Source organism: Pagrus major, chromosome 19 (assembly GCF_040436345.1).
Source record: "Pagrus major chromosome 19, Pma_NU_1.0".
NCBI classification, from domain to species: Eukaryota; Metazoa; Chordata; class Actinopteri; order Spariformes; family Sparidae; genus Pagrus; species Pagrus major.
The window spans coordinates 13,859,717-13,882,506 of NC_133233.1; the positions used below are offsets into that span (position 1 = coordinate 13,859,717).

General features: G+C 38.8%; 1 protein-coding gene across 3 annotated transcripts in view; it reads right to left on the reverse strand.

Moving 5' to 3' along the window:
• Positions 1–22,790, reverse strand: part of tpk1 (thiamin pyrophosphokinase 1) — a 73,570-nt gene that overhangs the window by 48,549 nt on the left and 2,231 nt on the right. For all 3 annotated transcript variants that reach the window (XM_073488304.1, XM_073488303.1, XM_073488305.1), the window contains exons 2-4: positions 21,805–21,896; positions 16,339–16,413; positions 3,764–3,833 (exon numbers count right to left, since the gene is read on the reverse strand). In XM_073488304.1, coding sequence (XP_073344405.1) covers positions 3,764–3,833; positions 16,339–16,413; positions 21,805–21,847 — 188 coding nt within the window. In that variant the 5' untranslated portion in view covers positions 21,848–21,896. The remainder of the gene's footprint in view (positions 1–3,763; positions 3,834–16,338; positions 16,414–21,804; positions 21,897–22,790) is intronic.

Genomic DNA, 22,790 nt, shown 5'->3' on the forward strand with positions numbered 1-22,790 from the left:
GCTATACTACATATATAGTACACACTGTTAACACACATGCTACAAACACACGCTGTGAGGAAACTCAGGCTTTAGTGAAGTACCCTTCTGCCATTCAGTGACTCTTTCTGTTTGTGTTTAACAGATTGTTTGAAAAAAGTAATTGTTGTGACATTTTAAGTAAATGATTTACATTTCACCAAATGGCCTTAGCATGGTATGTTAAAAATAAACATAAGTTGGTCTTATCACACTTGATACCATGTACTTGGCTTATAATTTTCTATAAAAATTCAAAAAGGTAAATGACAGTTGTCAGGGCATAAAACCAATGATCTGTTGAGCTTTACAAATCAAGAATCAATACTCTAACGTATAAATGGCATGGATGTCAGTGCTGGAAAAAGAAAATTTAGAACAAAAACTGAATCGAATCGTGAATTAGAAGTCACATCACATTGTGGATTTGGACATCAGGATTTTGTGTGAAAACACAAATATGAAATGTTTGTCTTCTACCAACCCATAAAGTGAAGTCGAATCATTGTCACTTGACTCACCATGAGAGGCAGAAAGCCTTAGCTTGACGCGCCTTTCATCCCTAATGACTGCCATTAAGGTTGTTTTGACAGAAAATTACGTGGCACCTTTCTTTTAACTGTGAGAGGCCGTCTGCCCACTCTGTTCTTGTGGCAGAGCAGGAGGCTGTAGACGCTGACCTGAAACTTTATTATTCTCATTATTTTCTGATGGAAATACACAGTCAAAGGCAGACGTGGACAAATGCACACACACAACACCTCACTTATTGAGGCCGTTGGGGCTTGCCATCATTTAAATGTCAAAGAAATTGTTGAAAGAATTTTGCTTTTTCCTTTAAAATGATACCTCAGACACTGTTTCCCTCCAGGCAAATCAAATGCCTTGATTTCATGAACAAAGTGACATAACTTACAACTTCAGCAGCTCAACTGCATTAAATGTGGTCAAAGTGTTTTCAGCGCATAGACTCTGGAGCACTTTAGCTGGCTTCCCTTTTTCAAAACTGGATCTTAAAAGCTGACGTGTTCCCCTGCAGTGAGGCAGCAAAATCTGTCAGCATTACTTGCAGTAGTTTAGGGATGGGGATGAGGGGTTATCCTTTCATGAGTCTGTTGATGTGTGAGCTACTGTACAGTTAAGATGTTGGACCTCTTGGCAGGATCAGCTCTGCTTGTATCTGACAAACCAAATAGTCCACTTAAGATATTTTGAGATTAAGTTTTTCACTGTGATATCAGGGCCTGAAAAAAAAAAACCCCAAAAACGCCCCAGCAATGGTCTTAAGATGTGCACCCACACAAAAACACAGAAACTGGCAAATTCCCAACACACACAGAGTTCCACACACAAGGAGAGCTCTGCTTAGCTTCATTTATTTATCACAAAATCTGTTTGTATTTATTGTTATTTTTTCTTTTCTTTTTCTGCATCTCTCTTACGTATACCTCCCTCTACTTGATTAAATGCTGCCGCTGTTGTCTGTGTTGCAAGCACTCATAAAACTTGGCTATGATTGATTATTTGCATCTCCCTATCCCTTCCTCCCCTTCCTCTACCTCTCTGTACTCCATTAGTTATGGTAATGTTAGGTTAAATACATCTTAACTTGCTGGTGATTGATTTACACATCTCCACCCATAAACACTGCTTTCATTTTTGCCTCTACTCCCCTCGTTATTTTCTCCCCAGTTGCCACCTTCTCTGTATAATGTCTAACTTTTTGGGACAGAGTTAAGTTTGTGTAGGATGCGGTCTGCCTAAAAGGGAGGCCTAGCTGTCAGCTTCACTGTGCAGGCTGCTGACAGAGCTCGGACTGAAGGGTCAGAAGATGAATCTGCCGTGTCACACAAACAGACAGAAATATGAGCAATGCCTCTTCCAACATCTAATATGCTCAAACTCACTTTTTGAGACAGAGATACATGACTAGTTATACTTTGAAGTTGTAAACAAAAAAGGAAGTAAAACAATACATGTACATGCCCGTTCAGACACATGTATGTTTGTCCTTCTCTAATAGTGAGGACATTTAACCAACAAAAGCTGTCATTCTTAGTACTTGCTTATAATCTTGGTTCTAACCACAACTGTGTCATTCCCACTGTGTCATTCCCATTTAGAAGCAAAAATAACAAAACTTTGGCTTCGGTTACACATTTACTGGGGTAATCTGAGTCATCACTGCAGTGTGAAATTAAATTGTTCTACCTCTTCCAGTTTATAATTTTGATTGGTTGAGATTGTGTATCCTCAAAATAATACTTGTAATGCTGAACTAAAAGTATCATTTTGTTTTTGTTTTATATCTTCATGTCCTTGTTTGATGTAATTTGCTTATTTAGCTTGATTTGTATTTTAAGTTTTAAGTTACTTGTTTCTTTTGTATGAAAATTTCTTTGTTGTTTGTTTTAACTTTTTTTTAAATCTTGTTTTAAGACTGCTGGTTGTTCTTTTATGTGAAACTTTTAATGCTACTGTCTTGGCCAGGAATCCCTTGTAAAAGAAATTTTGAATCTCAGTGGGAATATATCTGGTAAAAAAAAAAAAAGGTTTGATATAAAATAAATAAAATGCTTCTTGGGTATGGACAATAAAGCACCAAATATTGACTTTCTCTTGTATTATTTGTTTAACTTTAAACACCAATAAACATCATTAAAATGGGATGATGGGATGGATGTTATTGCCTATATTTCAAATGACACAGGGACATTGAAAAACAAAGCACTAGAAGACAAAAAGACAATGTTTTAATAAAAATAGCGTTATCTAGGAGAATTCTGTGAGTAGAGGTCATGTTTCTCTGCCTCACAATTTTTGTCCTGTTTTCAGGAAAAAATGACCTGCTGCTTTGGTGCCAGCCCTGCTTTTTGTAACTTATATAACTAAAGTCAAAGTAAGTAAAAAGCAAGTGAAAGTTACCAGTGATGGTATTTTCTGTAGCTAAGCAACCAACTACAGTGTATACCATCTGCTTCCTGTTCATACCACCATACCCATGACCAATATACATGCATGGGCATGTAATTTACATTTTTAGGTGCGTAAATATGGATGGAGATTATTTCTGAAATGGTGCTAAAACTCTTGTCTAAACGGAGATTGTTTTTGCATTAAAACCCTGTTTTCAAAAATGCCTTGTTTGGACTAGGCTTCAGTTGTAAAAACATTAGGGATTTCAGCTTTCAAGGAATGTCCTAACCTCAAGGACTAGAATAAGTTTGCACAGTGAGAAAGTGAGACTAAATGACATCACTTTGGAAAAATGTCCTCACCTCAGCTGTCTACAACTTAAAATGGCTGTTGGGGCGGCAGAATTGCAAGACCATTCACATCGACAAACACAGACACGCATAACATCACATTTGCACCCTGACAAAAATACACATTCCTGCTCACACTCTGGGTGTTAATGTGAAAGCCTCAACACTTCAGGGACACAGAGAACCCCAGATCCATCTCTGTCCTGACAGCAGTCCTCCATTAGCCATACACACAAAAAATGTGGATGTGGAATGCACACATATAGTACTTTGTCAGGAGCACACACAACTCTGATACATAAACAGGGTCAATTTTCTCCCCTGAAACACACACGCAACCAATACTGCTGCTGCAACACAAACAGTGTGCACTTTTCCAATTTTATCATCTTTCTCTCAAACATAACCACACAACTAGGAAGACATATATGTGAAGGCACAAATCACCTAATGCAAATGTGAACACGAGGCAGACTCACCTATCTCTTACTCCAGCAGTGATATTATAAAGGTGAGTGGCAGCTCCATCAGCACATGCCTTCAAGAGAGCTGCAGAAAGTCAGACAGAGAGACACTTGTAACTGAAGGCAATTAGTTTTAAATGAATGGCATATTCACTGACACATTTATGCCTTTTGAAATATAACCAAGACACTGTTGCCACTTGGGTTAGGGGGTTAGTGTGGTTGTGTTCAATTTACTTCAGGATGTTTTGGTTCTTAAGTTGTATGTTACTAACTACTGTATGTCAACCATCTAAGTCTCATCGTAACTGGTGGCTTAGCTGATGTAATAGTCTCCACACACTTACCAACATGTTTTCTCCCTCTTTCCAGAGACTGACTCAGTTCCACAGGAGTGGCATACAAACAAGAATGGCACATACTAATAACACCTGCCGTTAGATATGACATATTTGACATAATGTTAAACAAGAAATGAAGAAATGTGACCGGCCAAGTTGTACGAGGATTTTCAAAGAGACTATTCTCAGATATGGCCTTGTGTACTGAGGTGAGCTCTTCGTAGGAGCCATCTTTCCAGTGCTACTCCTTATAATTACTGCATGCTCTCCCTTTATCCTAAGGTGCGGTTTACTTTCAAAGAGTGTCCAAGGTTTCTGTGAGTACGCCTACTGCTTCTGTAGCCTGCTGGCTTTGGTCACCAAACAAAGTAATTCACTGACTCATTTTACGAGACACTATGGGCAGTTTTTGCTGCTTTTTACAACTGTCAGAGCATTGGGTGCAGAGGAAGAAATTTATAGAAAAAAGAAAAACAAACACAGCACTAGCTTGGACACGAACATGGCATTTTTTGTTCAAGCAATAAACTTAGGTAGAACTTGAGTAGAAAAACATTGAAAACATAACAAACAGCACACTCAGACATGTAAAGTCTCTCAAAATTTGTTTTGACCAGTTAAAGACAAAGTAAGTAAAGTAGCACATATCTTCTCTGATTTTAAAAATAGACAAATGAGGCGGTTATTTGCTTTTCTTAAAACGGTGTGCAACTTGCACTAAAATGGATGCAAACTATTTGCAAATGTATGCTCTTTCATGGCCTCTATTCTATTCAAATTGAACAGGCAACCTATTTTTTAAGAGCCCTCTCCTGTTTGGGGCTGTTGTGGTGCACACAGGGGGGAAAACTTCAAAGAATTAGATGTAGTTTCCTTTTTTTTAACCTTGTTTAAAACTAAGTAACTCCTGCATGACAGAGACGAGCGACTTCAGTCTTGTCGGCTTTCCTTCTCCAAATGTGTCCATTCCTTGAACCCATTATTGAGTGTAGGCATGCCTGTGTGTATGTACTTGTTTTTGTTACAAAAAAAATACAGAGACCTAGTTTGAGGAAGAATCTCTAGTCACAGCTTTCTATTACATATGTGATCTGGTTTACTAAATCAGTCAGTTGCCATTTTTTTCACTTTGTCTTTGCTCATACTGATTTTGACCTTGTGCTGCCTTCTAAACAGCCTGACTTCATAGCATCATGGATTTCAGGCTGGCTATCTTGTAAAAACTGTAATAGTCAGAACCCTGTGAAAGGTGGGCACATATTGCTGATTAGTCTACATCAAAAACGGGGAAAGAGGATAAGTCACAAAAATCCTGACACAACATGCCAAACACAGGCAAACCTAAACCTCATTAGTCCAGCAACTTTCGCTGCAACACATCCTGCACTACACTGAGTATATGTGCAGGCAAGCACACATAGCTGGTAGTTTACTTCATAACTTGAACAGCATATTTCTACTGTATCATCTGAATGCTTGCTGCTGTCAGAGGTACCCTGAGAAATTTTCTTGTTAACATACAAAAGTTATGCTTACATTCATTGTTTCCCACCAAAACACACTGTGTATCCTTGAGGTCAACCAAACATGTTTAAAAGCCATGCACACCTAGGGCCGACCCACAAAGGTGATTTTAATTCTGTTGCCTCATTAGGCCTCGTCTCTTGTCAGTGTGTGACTTCTCCCTCAGTCTCCCGTTAGCTTTGGTGCACCTGTTAGGGTGGGACCTTTACACTTTTTTATAAACCTTTCTTACAGCAGAAATTTTGACATGTTGTAGCAGGAAGTGACTTGTCTGAGAAGGTTACCAGGCATGAGACCACTGTTTGTGGCCACTTCAGCCTAAAACCAGGTATTTTTTCCATCTGCCACCAAAAACCTGGGTATTGTAACATGATCTTTTGACCCTAAAAAAGTCACTTTTGTGCCTAATCTAACCAGACCATAAACACAGTGCTATCACAGAATAAAATAGAAAACTGAAGATAAAGACACACACATTTGCAACATATCTGTTGTAGGAACTCGTCTCTGTGTTCCTTTCTCTCTGATGCTGAGGCCCTGTTTTCCTTATCAACTCTGTTTTTAAGTTTGAAGCAACTCTACAGGAAGAGGGGCGCCATCTTATCGCCTGGCAGAGAGGACAGTGTTTTTCTTGGTTGTAAATACTTCGTATGAAGACACTTTTAATTAATTTACAACCCAAAGCCTTTGGATGAACCTCCTCTCCCTTGCAAGCACACATATCCTCTTTCACAGGTCATGGGGAGGCCTCTGTGAAGTTTACCAGGAGGGACGAACAACTGGCCATCAGAAGGTGTCAATACAGAGTCTTTATATATGTAAATTAACTCACATCAAATGTTTTTTTCTTTCTTTGTTTTAGAGTATCTCTCTCTTTACCTGTGTCTCTCTCCTCACCTCTAACTTCTAAAGCACACATTAGCTTTTAAGAGAACACTGGAAACCTTCTGACTTGTTCTATGCAAACACTTCCAAGTCTGAATTTATGACCCGTCTGGATGCAATCTGGATCACATTCCACACCAAATGGTCTCTGTGTTCCTCCAGATTTCAGACCATTTCTAATTAACCATTAAGTCAGGATCTCATTCTCTTAATTCCAACAGATTAAGGGTCAGTAAGAGAAGCTCATAAAACTGATCTTTCTCCCGTTTCTCTGTGATGAAATTTGGCTAAAATCAAATTTAATGTTTAATTGTGTCATGTGTTTGGTGGAACCACAATGCCCTCCAGTGGTGAGTCCGGGTACAAAGAAATTAAACTTTCAAGATATCTATGTTTTAATATGTTTTCCTGATTAAAAGTCTGTAATATGTTTCTTCATTTACAGGTATTAGAACTATAAGAAATGCTTATATATGTGGTCAGATTCTATCAGTTCTACTGTATCTTTAAGTGTTTTCATGTTTGATCCAGTGTTAATTTCTTTTATTCGTTCAGCGAATTTAATCAGGTCATATTATTTCATTAAGTCCATTTATTTTGCCATGGTAAGGTCCTGAGAAAGGTGAAGCACGATCGCGAAACATTAAATCGGTTTAATTTAATTCAAGTTTCGTAAGTGTAGACGATTGATATGATACACAGTGATAACCGTCAGCCCGCCCTTAGGAACCGCCTGCTGGTATGGACTACAAATACCAAGAGACAACTGCTCACTCGCTCTCTTGCTGTAACCTCTTTTTGTAACTCTCTTCTCTAAATTTTTCTTCACTTCACTTTTAAACCCTTACTTTTTGTATTTTTGCGACACGCTCTTAGGCAGAAATCTCCGCACAATTGACCACGTGCGATTTTTACCTCAATACCCTAATTTGAGGACGCACTGACTCTAAGTGCTTTCGTTTCGTTTTGTTAAGTATCAGTATTTTACTCAGTAGAAGTTAATTTGACTTAATTCGTCTTGTTTTGAGTAATAACTGAGGACTCGCCCGGCCAGCGTTATTCTCTAGTTATTTTCGTCAAGAAAGTTGAATTAGTTCGATCAAAAGTTCAGAGCCATCACTCCATGCAAGAAGAAGACCTTTAATCCGACCACCAGCGTTAATAACATTGTGCAGTAATTGCCTGCATCAACAAACCGTGTGAACGGTTTGCAACGAACAGACATTTTGCCAAGCCGACCGGCCTGCCTTCAACGCTCACGAGCGGTGCCATCCCGCTGGGCAGCGGACCGGGACTTCCTGCCGAGTACTGGACAGACGGCGCTCTCCCTCCGACACCGGGACGAGAGAAACCCACTCCAAGCCGCAGACGCTCTGCGACATCCCTCCGGCCAGCGGACCGGCACCTCAAGCCGAGGTCAAGCTATCAGCTCCGGAGAGGTCCAAAGTGGTGAACATCTCCCAGTCTTCAGGCAAAGTAGGCTAAACACCCACGCACACTGCTGGAGTCACACGCATGTTCTTGAGTTGGTGATGTCTCTTTTCTTTTGATTCATAGTAATCTTTAATTAATAAGAAATCCGGTTAGGGTCTCGTTAGTGTCAAAATTACTATAGTAATCTTTGAATGCTTCCCAGACTCGCGACTTTACCATCCGCTCATCTCCATCCATTCATTACCATGATCATTTAGTCTCTACATTTTATGTTATCAATATTGTTTGTTTGAATCATCCTTTCATTTATTCACCTTGATTTATTTAGTAAATAAACATATTTAACCGTACGTCGTTGTCTGTGCAGGCTTGTTTTAATGTGGAGAACCGATGGATATGTGTAGAATTCACTACTTCATGTGTGAGATTGAATTAAATTGTTCTGAAATTGATTAGAATTGATACAAGTTAACCTTGTTTAGTCGAATTTGATTAATTACCTCCGGATTATTCAAATAGACAAAATAACGGAGGTGGTGCCCCATTAACGAGTGTTTATTATTAGTGTATCTCCTACACTGTGGTTTGCCGAATGGTACATTCTGGTGATTGAGTTGCAGAAAAACATTACTTGACAGCGCTACTAGTGGTCAAAAACTCCAACAAGGTACTTACAACTAGTGGAAATTTTCTTCAGGAATATCAATATTCAGTTTTCAGTACAACAACACCGATAGTTCGCATGTGACTACTTTCCTCGCACTTCAGGGCAAAAACTGATTTGCGCACATCACAGCATTTCGAAAATATCAAAATTCACACGTCTGTTCTCCAAAGGGTACCTTGTAGTAACAAATCCAGGTCAGGAGTTTTTAAAATTAGCATAACTGCAACCTCCACAGCCATGATTTCAATACACACAACTCTGAACACATTTCTTCACCATGACCTCTAAAATATGTGCAACATGCCACAATGTCCCACCTACATACTGCAAATTAACAAGCACACGCAGACTCACACATACGCTATGGTAGACTTGATAGAGTTAAATGTTGAATCCTTTTCCGAGGACGGAATTCTTCACAATCTAACCATTGCCTTGGGCGCTTAAAAAGGAAGAGAATGCAGATGCATTTGCATTGATGTAAATAAGACACTTATACTCAAGGTAGTGCTTTTATTCTTAACCCCCACCACCTGCTGTCGATGTTTCACATCAAGAATGGAATGGAATGGAAATGACTCATTATCTCTGACAGAGTGCAAAGGCTGAGAAACTTTTCAAATGAAAACTTTTCGAAAAACAGAGAAACTCTTCTTCTAGCCTCGTGATGACAGACTGTAAAGCTATCAGTCATTATCTGTTTATGAGTATCTACACACACACACACACACACAGAATTGCTGTGTTTTAGAACAGTTACTTCTTTCTGTCAATCATTTCCTCAGCTCTGTTTGCATGGTATGCCATTAAAACGCACACAGACACATTTCAGAGAGGTATGATCTCATTCTAGTGTGGCTTTTGACAATTTTTTGACTGTTATAACAATCTTTTGAAATAATCTATTTACAATTTTATAATTTGACCATAATTTGAGTTTCCTGACCATAATTTTGCCTTACATTAGGGGTGGGCAGTATTTTGGTTTCATTATCGTTAGCGGTGTCACATTCAGCCACAAAATGGATTTACCGTCATAAATGTTTTAGTTTATCAAAAATAATGTACTTTACTGTGGCTGCGATAAAGCACAGCTAGAGGGATAAATAAGTACTCATAGAACTAAAGTTACATCCATTTACTACTTGCTAATGCCGAATTTGATAACACAAATATGTGAAAGGTAAACAGAGCATCCCAATTTCCCACCATCCAAGGAAGTGAAGGCCACTTTATCTGTGATTGAAATGTCCTCACAACAACTGCAAAACTCTTACAGGTAGATAGAATCACGTTTGACTGGATCCCTTTTATTATTGTAATTGCATGATCTGATACTGCCACCGCAAAAAGCAAAAAAAAAAAACCTTAGGTTTGACCTAAAAAAATTTTTTAGGTCATATTGCAGACTCTACTTTATAGCCATCTCATACACGGTAATGTATCAAAATTGCCCGTCAATTAACCACTGCAAAATCTTTTGAAGGAGATTCTCCTTGCAAATGCTTGTTATGATAAGCTGAAGATCCCTTCCATTCCTCTATGCTGATCTGGTAAATATCATTTACCAGTTAAAGCCTCATTTAACATTACTTTGCACTGCTAGTTTTTTTTTTTTACAATTCGGTTTCTTTATACGGTTATCCCCCAGAGAAAGAGGTAAAGTGTGACCTGCTGCCTTGTCTGAAAAGAACAGTGCCTCCACGAAGATCAGAAGAAATTATTACAGCTTTTTCAAATGTATTAGCCTTATTAAGCCTGAGGAAAAATGAGCAGTGACAAATCAGACAGTTGTTTAAACCGTCATCTAGTAACTACATTGATAATGAGATGACATGCAGGATGTGCCTGATTCTGCTCAGCAGGTCATTAATTCATAGATTACTATGTTTGTGTGCTTCGGAGCAATTATGGGTGCCCTGTGGAGTTTTCTTGTAAACAAAATTTTTACTATCAGTGTTTCTTTTCTAAAAACATTTTTTATGTCCTTGTTGTCTAACATGTTAAATGTTTTTGACTTCTTCATTAAACATTTGCAAGGGAATACTATTTATTTTTAAAATCCTGCATTGTTTACATTCACGTTTAGCGCTAGCAGTCTTCTTCACTGCCTTTGCGCTTCAATCAATACGCTTCTCTGCGTGTTACTACCACCACCACCATCAGTGGAATAGCATCAAACTTGTGCACAATACAAACAAAAAGGAGAAACACATAAAAACATTTCTCCGTAACACTATCATTGGTTAGGAACAGCATAAGGTAGTTGTAATCAAAGCAGCACGTTGCAATGATAGGGAAAGAATAAGTAATATAAGTTGAGAAACTAACCCAGTAACAGTCAGATTCTTATTTGTAGGGCTGTCCCAAATAACATTTTTGGGGCTTCAGTGAGAATTACCCACAAACACTCGAAGCGTTGACAATGGGGGAGGGAGAAGGGGTCATTTTTTTACCTTGCATTCGTTATTTACCTATATCAACCACTGTCCCTGCTTCGAATGTTTAAAAGTCGACTTGACGAGCCTGCGAGTGTTGACCAGCTGTGAGCATTGTGGGCCGCTTGTCACAGCCACATGCTCGTGTGACCGCATTTGTGCACACAGAGCAGAAATGCTCTTACAGTACCCACATGAATGGTAGGGGCAGTGTAAGGCCAGTATAGGGATGTGAGTCAGGGGTCAGTAAGTACAGTACATCAGCAACAGTAGGGACCACAACAAGACAACAAGCTAATGTGTGCCATTTAACCAGTTCTCTGAAGGAGATACTATACTTTGTCTGCTTTGTATATATCAGGAATTTATTTTATATTTTATATCCCTTTTCATTAAATTGTCACAGCAAAGCACTTTATTCCCTGTATTAAGGTTGATGTCCTTGAGTGTGCAAATATACATTTTTTAGCTTCAACTGTCTGTCGTTTAAAGGTTGCTGTTCTTTACACAACTTCCAAAGATTCAGATAAAACAGGTCAAGCTTATTTAAAAGTTTGTTTTTATTGAAAGAGAAACTTTCTTAAACGTCTGTGGGGGCGTCATTCTTTCTGTATCTATCATCATTTAATTTGTCTTTATCACAGTTAATGACAAAAGTGGGTAAACTTAACTTGAAAGAGATTATCTCTCCATCTGCACTCCATCCACAGGCAGTGAAGATAGAATTACTTTCATCCGCCCAATGAATTGCTGTCTGTTTGCAGTACAAGTGCCACAATTGTGTATGCAACAGCCAAACCAACTCCATCTTCTCTTTCTCTTTAGAGCATTTGAGTTTAAAGAACAAGCCCGGCAGAGAAGACTAATTCTGAATCCGGACGGTTATATGATGTGAGCTGAGCGAGGACAGAGGAGGCAGTCGGGGGAGATGACCTTGTAAATTAACCAGCCATAATAATCCCTCCCTGCAGGCTTCAGTACCAACTCTTCCTGTCACTCACCCTGCTGTATGACAGATACATATGGTGGGCAGGAGATAATGCACATCCACACACTACTAAACCTGCCATTTCAGCACTTGCTTTTTCATCTATCTTGCTGTTGAGTTTGATGCAGAAAAGATGTATGTTCACATTCATGTAGACACACACACACACAGACACACACACACACACACACACACACACACACAGACACACACACACACACAGAGCTGTGGGATATATTCTATAGCACCCCTGTATTGATGAGGTTAGTGGTGAGGATTAATGCCTGTCAGGTTGGAGCTTTGGCGCCGTACAGGAGAGGGCAAACGGTCACAGAGAGCGGTGAAAAGATTATTATCCTTATTATGATGCCTTGACGCCCTCCCTTCATCTATCAGTCCACCTCTACCCTTCCATCTGTCACCCTGTCGGCAGATCCACGCTGCTCTCTACACCTTGCCTGAAATTTGATTGATTCCCTGCACAAACATCTCATTTTCTTTCTCTCTAGCTCCACTGTTACTCTTTATTCCTCCACTTTATCCTTCTCTTTGTTATTCTCAGTCACACAATTTCACCGGCTCTTCCACTCGTTCTCCTTTCTTTCCCAATGACAGTCTTGAATTATTCGCTTTTCAGCTGTGTTTTGATCTCTCTCATCAATCCTTGCTAATAGCTCCACATACCTATTTACTACATCTGACACCTGTGCTTAAATGCAGAAGTGCAGGAAGTGCATATGTTCACACCAGCACATTGCAGCCGCATCCCCCAACCAGCCTTGATTACAAGGCTGACACTTGACTGGCTGATGGGTGATGTTCATAAACTTCAACTTCAGCAAGCTGCTCCTCATCAACAGATGATGAAACGAAGCAGTTGAAGTAAACACCGGCCTGTGTTTTGTCTTGTTGAGAGTTGTCTTCACTGATTACTTTATTGACTTGCTTGTTTGTGTGGTTACAAAGTGAGGGATCTGTAAGTAAATGAGTGACTGACTGAGTGAGTGGGTGACTGATGGCCTAGATGACTGAGAGGGTGCATGAGTGAGATAAGCAGCTTGATCCCACTTCACAACATCACACTCGGCACCTGTAAATGAGTTTCCCTTTGATCAGTGTTGCGCTTTCCAGCCTCTATCGCTCCTTTGCTCCCCCACTGCTCTACCTCTCCCACAGGTGATGAGGGGGGCCCAGGGGTAGCACATCAGAGAACCTGAGACTGCTGCATGCATGTATGTGTGTGTGTGTGAGTGTGTGCAGATGTCTGTATATGTAAAGGTGGGGACCTGGCTACGATGCCTCCAGGTGAACAACCATCTGGAGAGTGACAACAGCTCAGACACTTACATCAGCTTATCCCACAAACAACATTAAAAATACATGGCATATTAAGTGAGGAATGATAAAATTACTACAAGCGTGTTTACCATCACACTGCGGGAGATCTGAGATCTGCCATTCACGCACCATCATCATCCCGTCAAAGCTTCTTCAAGTCCCATGTGCGCTGCTGCCAACTGATCAAGAAAGCTTCCCGATTTCTGACATTCACACCACAGCACTGCCTTTGGCACTTAAGAAACCACCCAAAGTCTGAAACTTTTTTTATAAGTTTGACTTATCTAAGAGGGAAGAAATGCCCAAATCTGTCATAAGACACTATCGAGCTACATCATACTGTCAAAGTACATCTGAAATCTGCATCTTTATTACAGTGGTTGCAAAAAGGGGGCAGTCGGTTGGTTTGATTATATGATGCAATGCTTGCTTCATGACTCTTGTTCCTGTATGACTGGCAATCTCAATAAAACAATCAGGACAAGGATATGCAATAGGCCCACAATGCATTTGTGTAAAATGTAATCCCTGCAGTGTAACCACATCATTCACCCTTTGCTGGTCTGGTCACAGTTTGAATTTGAAAATAGGATATTAAACTAAAAAATATCACTCTCCAAATACTGTTGAGGGTTGGTTATATTCAACAGGGCGTAAAGTGTAATATCTCTCCATGCTAGAAGCAAACGGACAATTTAGGCTGAGTATTGAAAAACGCTCTTCAATTTAGACATTGTTTGCACTGAAAAATTACAAGTGGGTGTTCAAATGCATTTCAAATCATATAACAACTGCAATTTACTGAAGAAAAAAAACAGACAATGTGATTTTTGATAGTATTGAGCAGATCTATAAAAAACTTAACCCATTCCCTTTTCATTTAACAGCATCGAAATACTTTTGATGAATGTTTAACAGGATTTTTCTTTCTTTAAACTCTATATTTTCATTCTTATCACCAAATAAACTAGGCAACCTTTGGTGTGAAATCAGATCAGGAAATTGTCTAATGCCAATGTTTTAGCTTAGTTGATAAGAATATCAAAGCAGTATTCATTCAAATTCAATCTGATGTGGTTTTAATCAGAAGTTTGACTTCAAAGTCACTGTGTTTACTAACCCTTCTTCCCTGATTGCATAAGTATGTGTATCACATTTTTCATTAATTAGTGTTCTTACTTTTTTTCTGTTGTCGTTTCATCTTTAAAACTGTTGAGAACCAGTGATCCAGGCCACTTCTCTCCACTTTTTCCTTAATAAAAATGACTAATGCCAAACAAATTCAGCACTGTTTCGTTCTACGAGTAATTCTGTTTATGATCAGTTCACCAGATTTAAAAGAAAAACGTAGGATACAGGTTGAGATGACACTGTCTGGTTTAACGGCTCAAAGTCAGCTTTGCATATTTAATATATCACAGCCAAGTAGCACCAATGCTATGCATCAACACATCTCATAAGCAACACCCCAGGGAGTCTGGAGCTCTACTTCCCTCCACATTTTTCCTCTTTTAACGATGAGTCTTTTGTGCATGTTTTTGAATTCTCTGAATATCTGTTTGGCTTTTACTCTGATAAAGGGCCTTGTAGTATTCATGAAGAAGAAGAAAAATCACATCGATTTTATATCCTCTTATTACCAGCTACAAAGAAGTGGCTGCAATCTAGTTCCTTGGTTCATAAACTGCCAGCAAACTTGTGACCATCAGTTTGATGATGTGAAAGTGACTGAGCACAGTTCTTCACATCAATCACCAAATTGCCCTTGGGCATGACTGTTACTCCAAAATTGCTGAAGTGGAGCCATTCAGTGAGCTTGTATTACGCAACAAGTACTGTATGTTTGAATATGAAGGTATAGTCCTGTGTCCTTTTCTGTCTTTTCCACTGAATACTGTATTCTTTTCAAACTAAACGTACAGTTGTAGTCAAAAGTTTACATACATTCGTAAAGAACATGTATATCATGGCAGTCTTGAGTTTCAATGATTTCTACAGCACTCATTTTTCTGAGATGAAAGTGGAACACATATTACTTTGTCACAAAAAAAAATCATGAAGTTTGGCTCAATAATGAATTTAGTATAGGTCTTCTGAAAATGTGACTGTTTATATTAAGTGGACACTTAATGCCATTGCTTGTGTTCACATAATTTACCAACCCATTATCTATAGTGAATGCATACACACTTTAATGAGTCTGAATGGATGCGACATCCTTATTAACATGAGACTTTGCAGTTGCTATAACAGTGCTTTCAATAGGATTGAATGTCTGTAATAAACACAAATTGTACAGTAAAGTGTATGTGCTGTGAAAGCTAACAACCTATGAAGATAATGAATGAAATACAGACCTTTTAAGTTACAATATAGCTCTTATGCCATCACATAAATTTTAGGGTTTGTCTGTGAAGCTAAATGACCCCCTTTTAGCTCGTCATGGAAATGCTTGTTGCTTGTGTCAGAAATTCTACTGAAATTTCTCATACAAAAATTGTTTTGCCATTTAAATGGTGCAATGATGCAAAAAAAGAAGAAAAAATTGTGTCTCCGGGGCAACAAGATCATGCTGCACATTTAGCCTACGAAAGCACTGGAGGTGTATTATTATCTTTGTTTGGACTATAATCATTGTTCAAGTCATACAGCCTGGAGTTATTAAAAAAATAAAATAAAAAAAAAATCACCCCTGCAGAAAGGCACATCATTTCCTGCCCAAAAAAAAGATGCCATCTTTAACTTCATTAAAACACATCTCACAGGAAATGTGGGCAGAGGGCAGGGATGGGGCATTTTTAATGACATGGAAGCAATTAAGATTTTGCACAGTGGAGGCTATGTAGACTAGAGAGCACAGTCAAAAAAAACAAGAGGGGATGCTCAGTGCAAACCAATGAAGACTGCACCTAATGTGATATAATATAAAGGGGACTTGTTTGATCTGTGTTACAGATGTGTGAGATTCTGTATACCTTTACTCCAGAGGATGTTTAGGTAGTCCTTATCCAGAGGCTGGTTCAGAATGATCAGACAGATCCTCTGCTTGCCTGCAAAAGATGATACAGTGGAGGGGAGAAGGGAAAGGTATGAATCATACACAATCAGATAAAGACACAGACAGACGGATGATGGTGCACAATCACCACACAAACCACATCACTATTCGCATGTTAAAAAATACCTTTCAAAATACAGATTGGAGGCTGTTGTTCGTGGGACAGAATGTGCTAAATAAGGAACAAAATTAAAACAATGGTGTGATAATGAAGTCATTATTATGCTCCACACGGAGACAGCAAAATAAGAGGGAGGATGAAAAACCAACCAAAACATGTCTAGATGTCGAATCGCGGTTTTTGTGAAAGTTCAGAATGTTTTCCCTCTTGATCCAATTAAGCTGTGAGTGGTTTGTTTGCAACAGGGGAAGATAACAAAACATAACCAATGTATACATAATGTGTATCCAAATTAGGCAACAATTTCCCTCCGGACAGTAACTCTCCTCATCCAGGGTCACAAATGTCAAAGTTTGAGTCGTTTTTGTTTCAAAAAGAACTCTCACACATTTCTCATCGATACTTGTTTGATTACTTTGACCTTGGTGACACACCATCTGTAACTACACGACAACAGAGGGAACCCTTTCCAAAACAGCACAAATGAAAGTTACCTGCCAACCTATAGCTTCTCTCTTTTCTCTGAGTGTACCTCAATGCTTCTCTGTCAAAGTCTCAGCCCCTGGGTGCATCATTTCACAAATCTATTTCCTCCCTCACTCCCCCCATCCATCTTGCTTTAAACTTTTCTTTTGCTCTGCTGCTAATGCAGATCCCCTGACTAATAGTCAAGAATTGTCATTTTTCTATCTGTAGAAGATGAAAAAAAATAATGGAAAACTCTGCATTCACCGACAAAGTACAAACAGAGCTCCTAGAAAAGCCTTAATGGACCAAATACTCAAGCTTTCTCTCTCCTCTCTTCCCTCCACCTTCACACACATTTCATTACTCATTTATCTTTTCTCTTAAGTCTTCACTTATGGACAATTTCAGACATTTTCAAAGTTGTTGCCTTTTGTAGCAAAGCCTAACTGTCATATTCAAGCTTAATCAACACTGTGTGAACACAATGTCGTTTTCCCTCTCTTCTAACCTGTATTTTCAGAAGACCGAAACATGGCGCATTTAGCAAAGCTTATATCTTTCCCAATGCACCTTTCCTAATACATCATAAAGGCAGTGGGGGGCCAGAGAAAGCAACGGTGAAGAAGAAAGAATAAGAATATACTTCAGGCTTCATGAAATTCTCACTGCAAAATGTGCATCACCTTGAGTCCTGAAATTAAAAAAAAAAAAAAAAAAAATCTTTTTTGGATTTATATCCTCAAGAGAGGGCATTTTGGCTTGGCTGTGAGTGTGGAGGATAAAAAAAAATGTCCTTTAGGTTTGTGACTTTGTTGTAGCATCGGCTTGATGTTGTTAAAAAGTTCAAATCACTGGAAGGTCATATCCAATACGAAAAGTCAACCCCAGCAGAGTATGGTAAAAGGAAGAGGAAGGTAAGTGAGGACAAAGAGGAGACACTAAAGAGGAGGAAAAGAAAGGAGGACACAGGAAGGGGTAGAGGAGGAGGAGGAGGAGAAAGAGGAGGAGGAGCAGGTTTGTCAGTCTTGTCTCTTAATTGGCTGGAGGTGTACAGAGAACAAAAGACAAACTCAACCAGCCGTGACTTTTCAGATAACCCAACGTCACACAAACACTCATCTCCCCACGCACACACACACAAGGAAGGTGCACAGCCTTTTGTGCGTTCCGTTCAAAGAAATGTCACCTTGAGATTCTTTTAAAAGTACCAGACAGCATAAATACCACAACACACACGCACACAAAATCCAAGCACACAACTTAGTACATAGACATTCCAGGAATAGGCATTTATAATTAAAATAGCAAAATTTAAAAGGCTAACCATGCACACTTGGGATTTTAAAATGCAGACATCCAGGGGCTATGTTTATATTCTCCAATGAGAGTCTAGATAAGCATTTCCTGCAAGAGATTAAACTAAAGAAGCCATAAAAATATACTCTAAATTTATATAATGGAGGGAGGGAGGGTTTAACTACAGTTGGGAGCAAGATTTTAAAAGTGTATGAGACAGGGAATCTCAAACACATTTTTACCTTTGACAGCAAGTGACAGATTCATCCACTAAATTAAATTATCAGGAGGATGTGTGTTTGTGTGTGTTTGTGCGTGTTTGTGCTCTGATCTGTTCTGTTCTGCAACCGTTTGGCGGATTATTTGAACACCCTGAGAAATCCTTAGAATAAATCTCAGATTTCTACAGTGAGCAAACCCAAGAGTGCAGCCTGTAATGCTTAGCTAACGTGTTTGAGTAAACATTTGTTTCAATGGATGCTTCACAACTGCTGATAGCATCCTATCAGGAGTGAGTGTCTCTTGACTGATGTTGGCCTTTGTGTGCTATTGATTTTAGAGCTGTACAAGCATAGAAAATCAACATTGCTTCTGTGTTCCTGATCTGCATAGATCACAAACATGTGCGAGAATGTCAAGAATAATCAAACATATGTACATACAGAACAACAATTACAGTGGCTGTGGTAGTTTAACGAGAGTATTAATGGATCAATAGAGACAGAGAAGAAGAGAGAAGCAAAGGCAATGGGAGAGAAGAGAGCAATGTAAAATAACACAAACTATACTATTATAAATATATGGTATACTTGATAAATGATGATATGATATGAAATATCAAAATCGTTGGACTAAATGATTACTGTAGTTGCTCAATCAGGTTGTACAAGGACTTGTAGTATGCTCCCTTTCAGAAACTTTTTTTTCTTTAATTAATTTAGCTTAGTGTTTGCTCTTCATCAGATACAGAAGGAGAAACCTGACAAAGAGCCAACCTGGGCTCAAGATAGGCTGAAAATCGTTTTTGAAAGTGAGCATTCTACAGTGCTGAGAGTCCTTCTGACACAGATACAACCCCAATTCCACAAAAAGTTTTTTGCAAAGGAAAAGTGTTTACCGACAACGGTTTTATGAAGTATATATTTACAAAAGTCAATGAAGCATATGAGGTAGAACATTAAATATATTGTCTTTGTACTGTTTTCACTGGAGTATATGTCAATGTATATTTATGTTTTCACAGCATCCCAACATTTTTCGGAATCAGGGTTGCTGTACCTACTTTTTGGACTCAGCACCTGGATATAAAAAGATCAGCCCTGTTATGTTCAAGTTTGTCTATACAAAAGAACAGATTGTGCTCAGATGGGAACCAAATGCAATCTGAATCACCATATGCAGTTCAGACTTGGGCAGTCTGCAGTCACAGAAGATCACAGGAAGATCATTATTGATTAATCTGCTGATTATTTTCACTGTTAATCAATAAATTGCTTGGTCTGACATGTCAGAAAATTTTGAAAAACTCTCAGCACAGTTTCTCAGAGCCCAAAGTGACATATTCAAATTGCTTCTTTTGTCTAACCAACAGTCCAATACCCAAAGACACTTCATTTATTTAATAAATTACAAAGAAAAGCAGAAAATCCTTCCATTTAAGAAGCTGGAACCTTCAAATTTTTTTCCATTTTTGCTTATTGCAAAGTCATTGCTTTATTCGCTAATCTTCATCAAAAAAGTTGATGATAAACAGTTATTTTCTCTTGTTATTGACAAAACAACTAATTATTGCAGCTCTAATTTTTATCAGTGTTCGTATCAAGTTGTGTTTTTATTTTTGTCATTTAAATAATCTTAATTTTAAAAAGTAGTTACAATTAATCATTTCGTCATACCTTCATTTTCCATGAGAATTCCATGCTCATTTCAAATTACCTCAACAACCCTAATAACCAATTCTTGGCATAGCACCTTGCATTCTTTGGCCCATGTTTTTGTATTTTTCAGATTCTACTCTGTAAATGGGTAAACATAGACAACAAGAGGTCAAGTCGGGTATTTCTTTTTTAACTAGAGTGCGGGTCAGTAAAAGATTCATCAGCAATCCCAACAATGTAAGGTTGAAGGAAAGTGGCTGCACCAAACTCCAACATTTAAATAACTCCAGGAATGCAACAACACAGATTGCTAAGATATATTACAGAGAAGATTTTTCAAGGACTTCAGATTCCTCTGTATCTTGTCAGCACACGGTATGCTTAATGTCTCTTCATGAACCAGGCCCATCTGTGATCGCTGTATGCCGAGGAATCCAGGAAGGATGAGAGAGGCAAAAATTGACACTGCTGAGCTTTCTGGGGGCATCATGCTTGTTTATCACTCCTAAGCTCTCTATTTATATCTTTCTGTGGGTGGACAATATTTCTATCCAGTGTCAAAGTCCCACACGACAATTCAATGTGGACAGAGTGTATCTGCTGCTACTCAACCAATGACAGACCCCTTTATTTTAACTTACAAGCTTGTAGAGCAGGAATATGTTTCATGTAAATCACAAAATTAGCTCTTTAAATTAGTTGGAAATAACAAATGTTACTGCAGGTGTAATACTAGACAGGCGTAAAAGATGGAGGGAGCTACATGTGCCTGCTGTCTCCTCTACAGGCCAAACTGTTGTACGATCCCGTTGACCTTTGCAGCTCTGTGTAAAAGCTGCCCTTTGGCTCAGATCAGCTCTCCTTCCTCCACACTCACACACACCACCTGGGAGCTCACATAAGCCTTGACCTGACAGTAGTGGCTAAAGGCAGCTATAACCAGCTTCCTCCTCAGGTTTGGAGAGCAGTCAGTGCTCACCATCTGGAGAGTTTGTTTTTTTACAGAGCATCGACAGATACAGAACATCTTGCAACAAAATGAGAGAATAAATGCAATGTAATAATGTAATAAATGTGCATGGGGATTTTCTTGTCAAATGTCAGATTAAACCTGGGTTTCTAGTACTGTGATTGAACAAAGTGAATTTATATGATGACAGGGAGCAAGATTATTTATTTTTAGAGATATTCCAATAAATCTTCAAAATCCTCAAAGTGTGTGTTTTTCTCAAAAAGCAAACACATCAAGGCCTCCTTCAGTAAAGATTCATTATGTACGCAGCCTAACAAAAGAAGACACAGCGAAGTGCATCTCATACATATACACATTGTTGTCATGAAAGTGCCAGTGATTTGTTTTTGAGTTTTAATTCCCTCAAGACAGTTTGTGTGTTAGAGCGAGGGGGAGCAGCAGAGAGAGGAAGACAAGTGTGACAGTGACGTGAGTAAGAGATGTGTTTTGATCAGACGCATACAAATTTGTCTGTGATTGCGTGTCCCACACACAGATGTGACTTGTGTGGGTGTACACACCATATGTGTCTATGCATGAACTTGCCTATTTGATTGATTGTGTGCATGTGTGTTTGTGTCAAGGGAATGTGTGTTTGAAAGACGGTACCTGAGGGCAGCAGGCAGTCCAAAGGCGTCAACTCTTCATCCATGGCCTGGTTCCACAGGAGCCCCGTCTTCAGTCAGCCGACTCACCTGGAACTGAAGAGAGGAGGACAGACACTGTTGCTACTCTTCTCACTTTTATTTATTTTTTTTATTTCTTCCTTTCATTCTTTTGTTTTTAACCTATCAAAGAAAGTCACTTCACTTTCCAACTTGCCTCTAATCAAAGTTTATCACCAGTCTCCCTCTGGGCTAATTATTCCCCCTGAAACAAGCAAACTGAATACAATCTCTAACATGCACATGTGAGCATGATGACACTAAGGCTGGTTGACTGGGTAACTCAAGACACAATAGTGACACTAGGGCTGCAGCTAAAAATATATTGGCTGTTGTTTAAAACAACATTATGTAACTCTTTTTATCTTAAAATAACAGCTTCTCAATCATTTTGATGATACAGTGTGTCTTGTATTAGGGTGAATAGTGTCTCTGTCACAGTCACTCCGCCCTCCTATCGCTTGTCTCTGCACTGTGTAACTTTTAAGTTCTCAAGACATAACACTGTTATGACTTAATGAGTTTTGTTCGAAGTTAGACCCTTCATTCTATCTGACAAATTGTTACAGACCTGGGATTTGTATTTATGACAGTGTTGTTGCACTTAAAAACTGTGGGGGGCGTCAAATGCTGATTTCTACACAATGTTGCTTTTATGTTTACATACTAGGGCTGGGCAATATGGTATAAAATAATAGTGTGATATAATATTAGGGTATATTGCAATACACAACATAGAGCTCAATATTTTGAAATCTCTTAAAAAAGCACTTCATACATGCTAGGACTGGGCGAAAACAATCAAATAATATGATATCTTTGACCAGATACCTCGATAGGGATATTGAGACAATGAGTATTTGTACCTTCACAAAATATTAACACAATGAGATTTCTGATAAATAATCATCAGCAATGTGGATATAATGA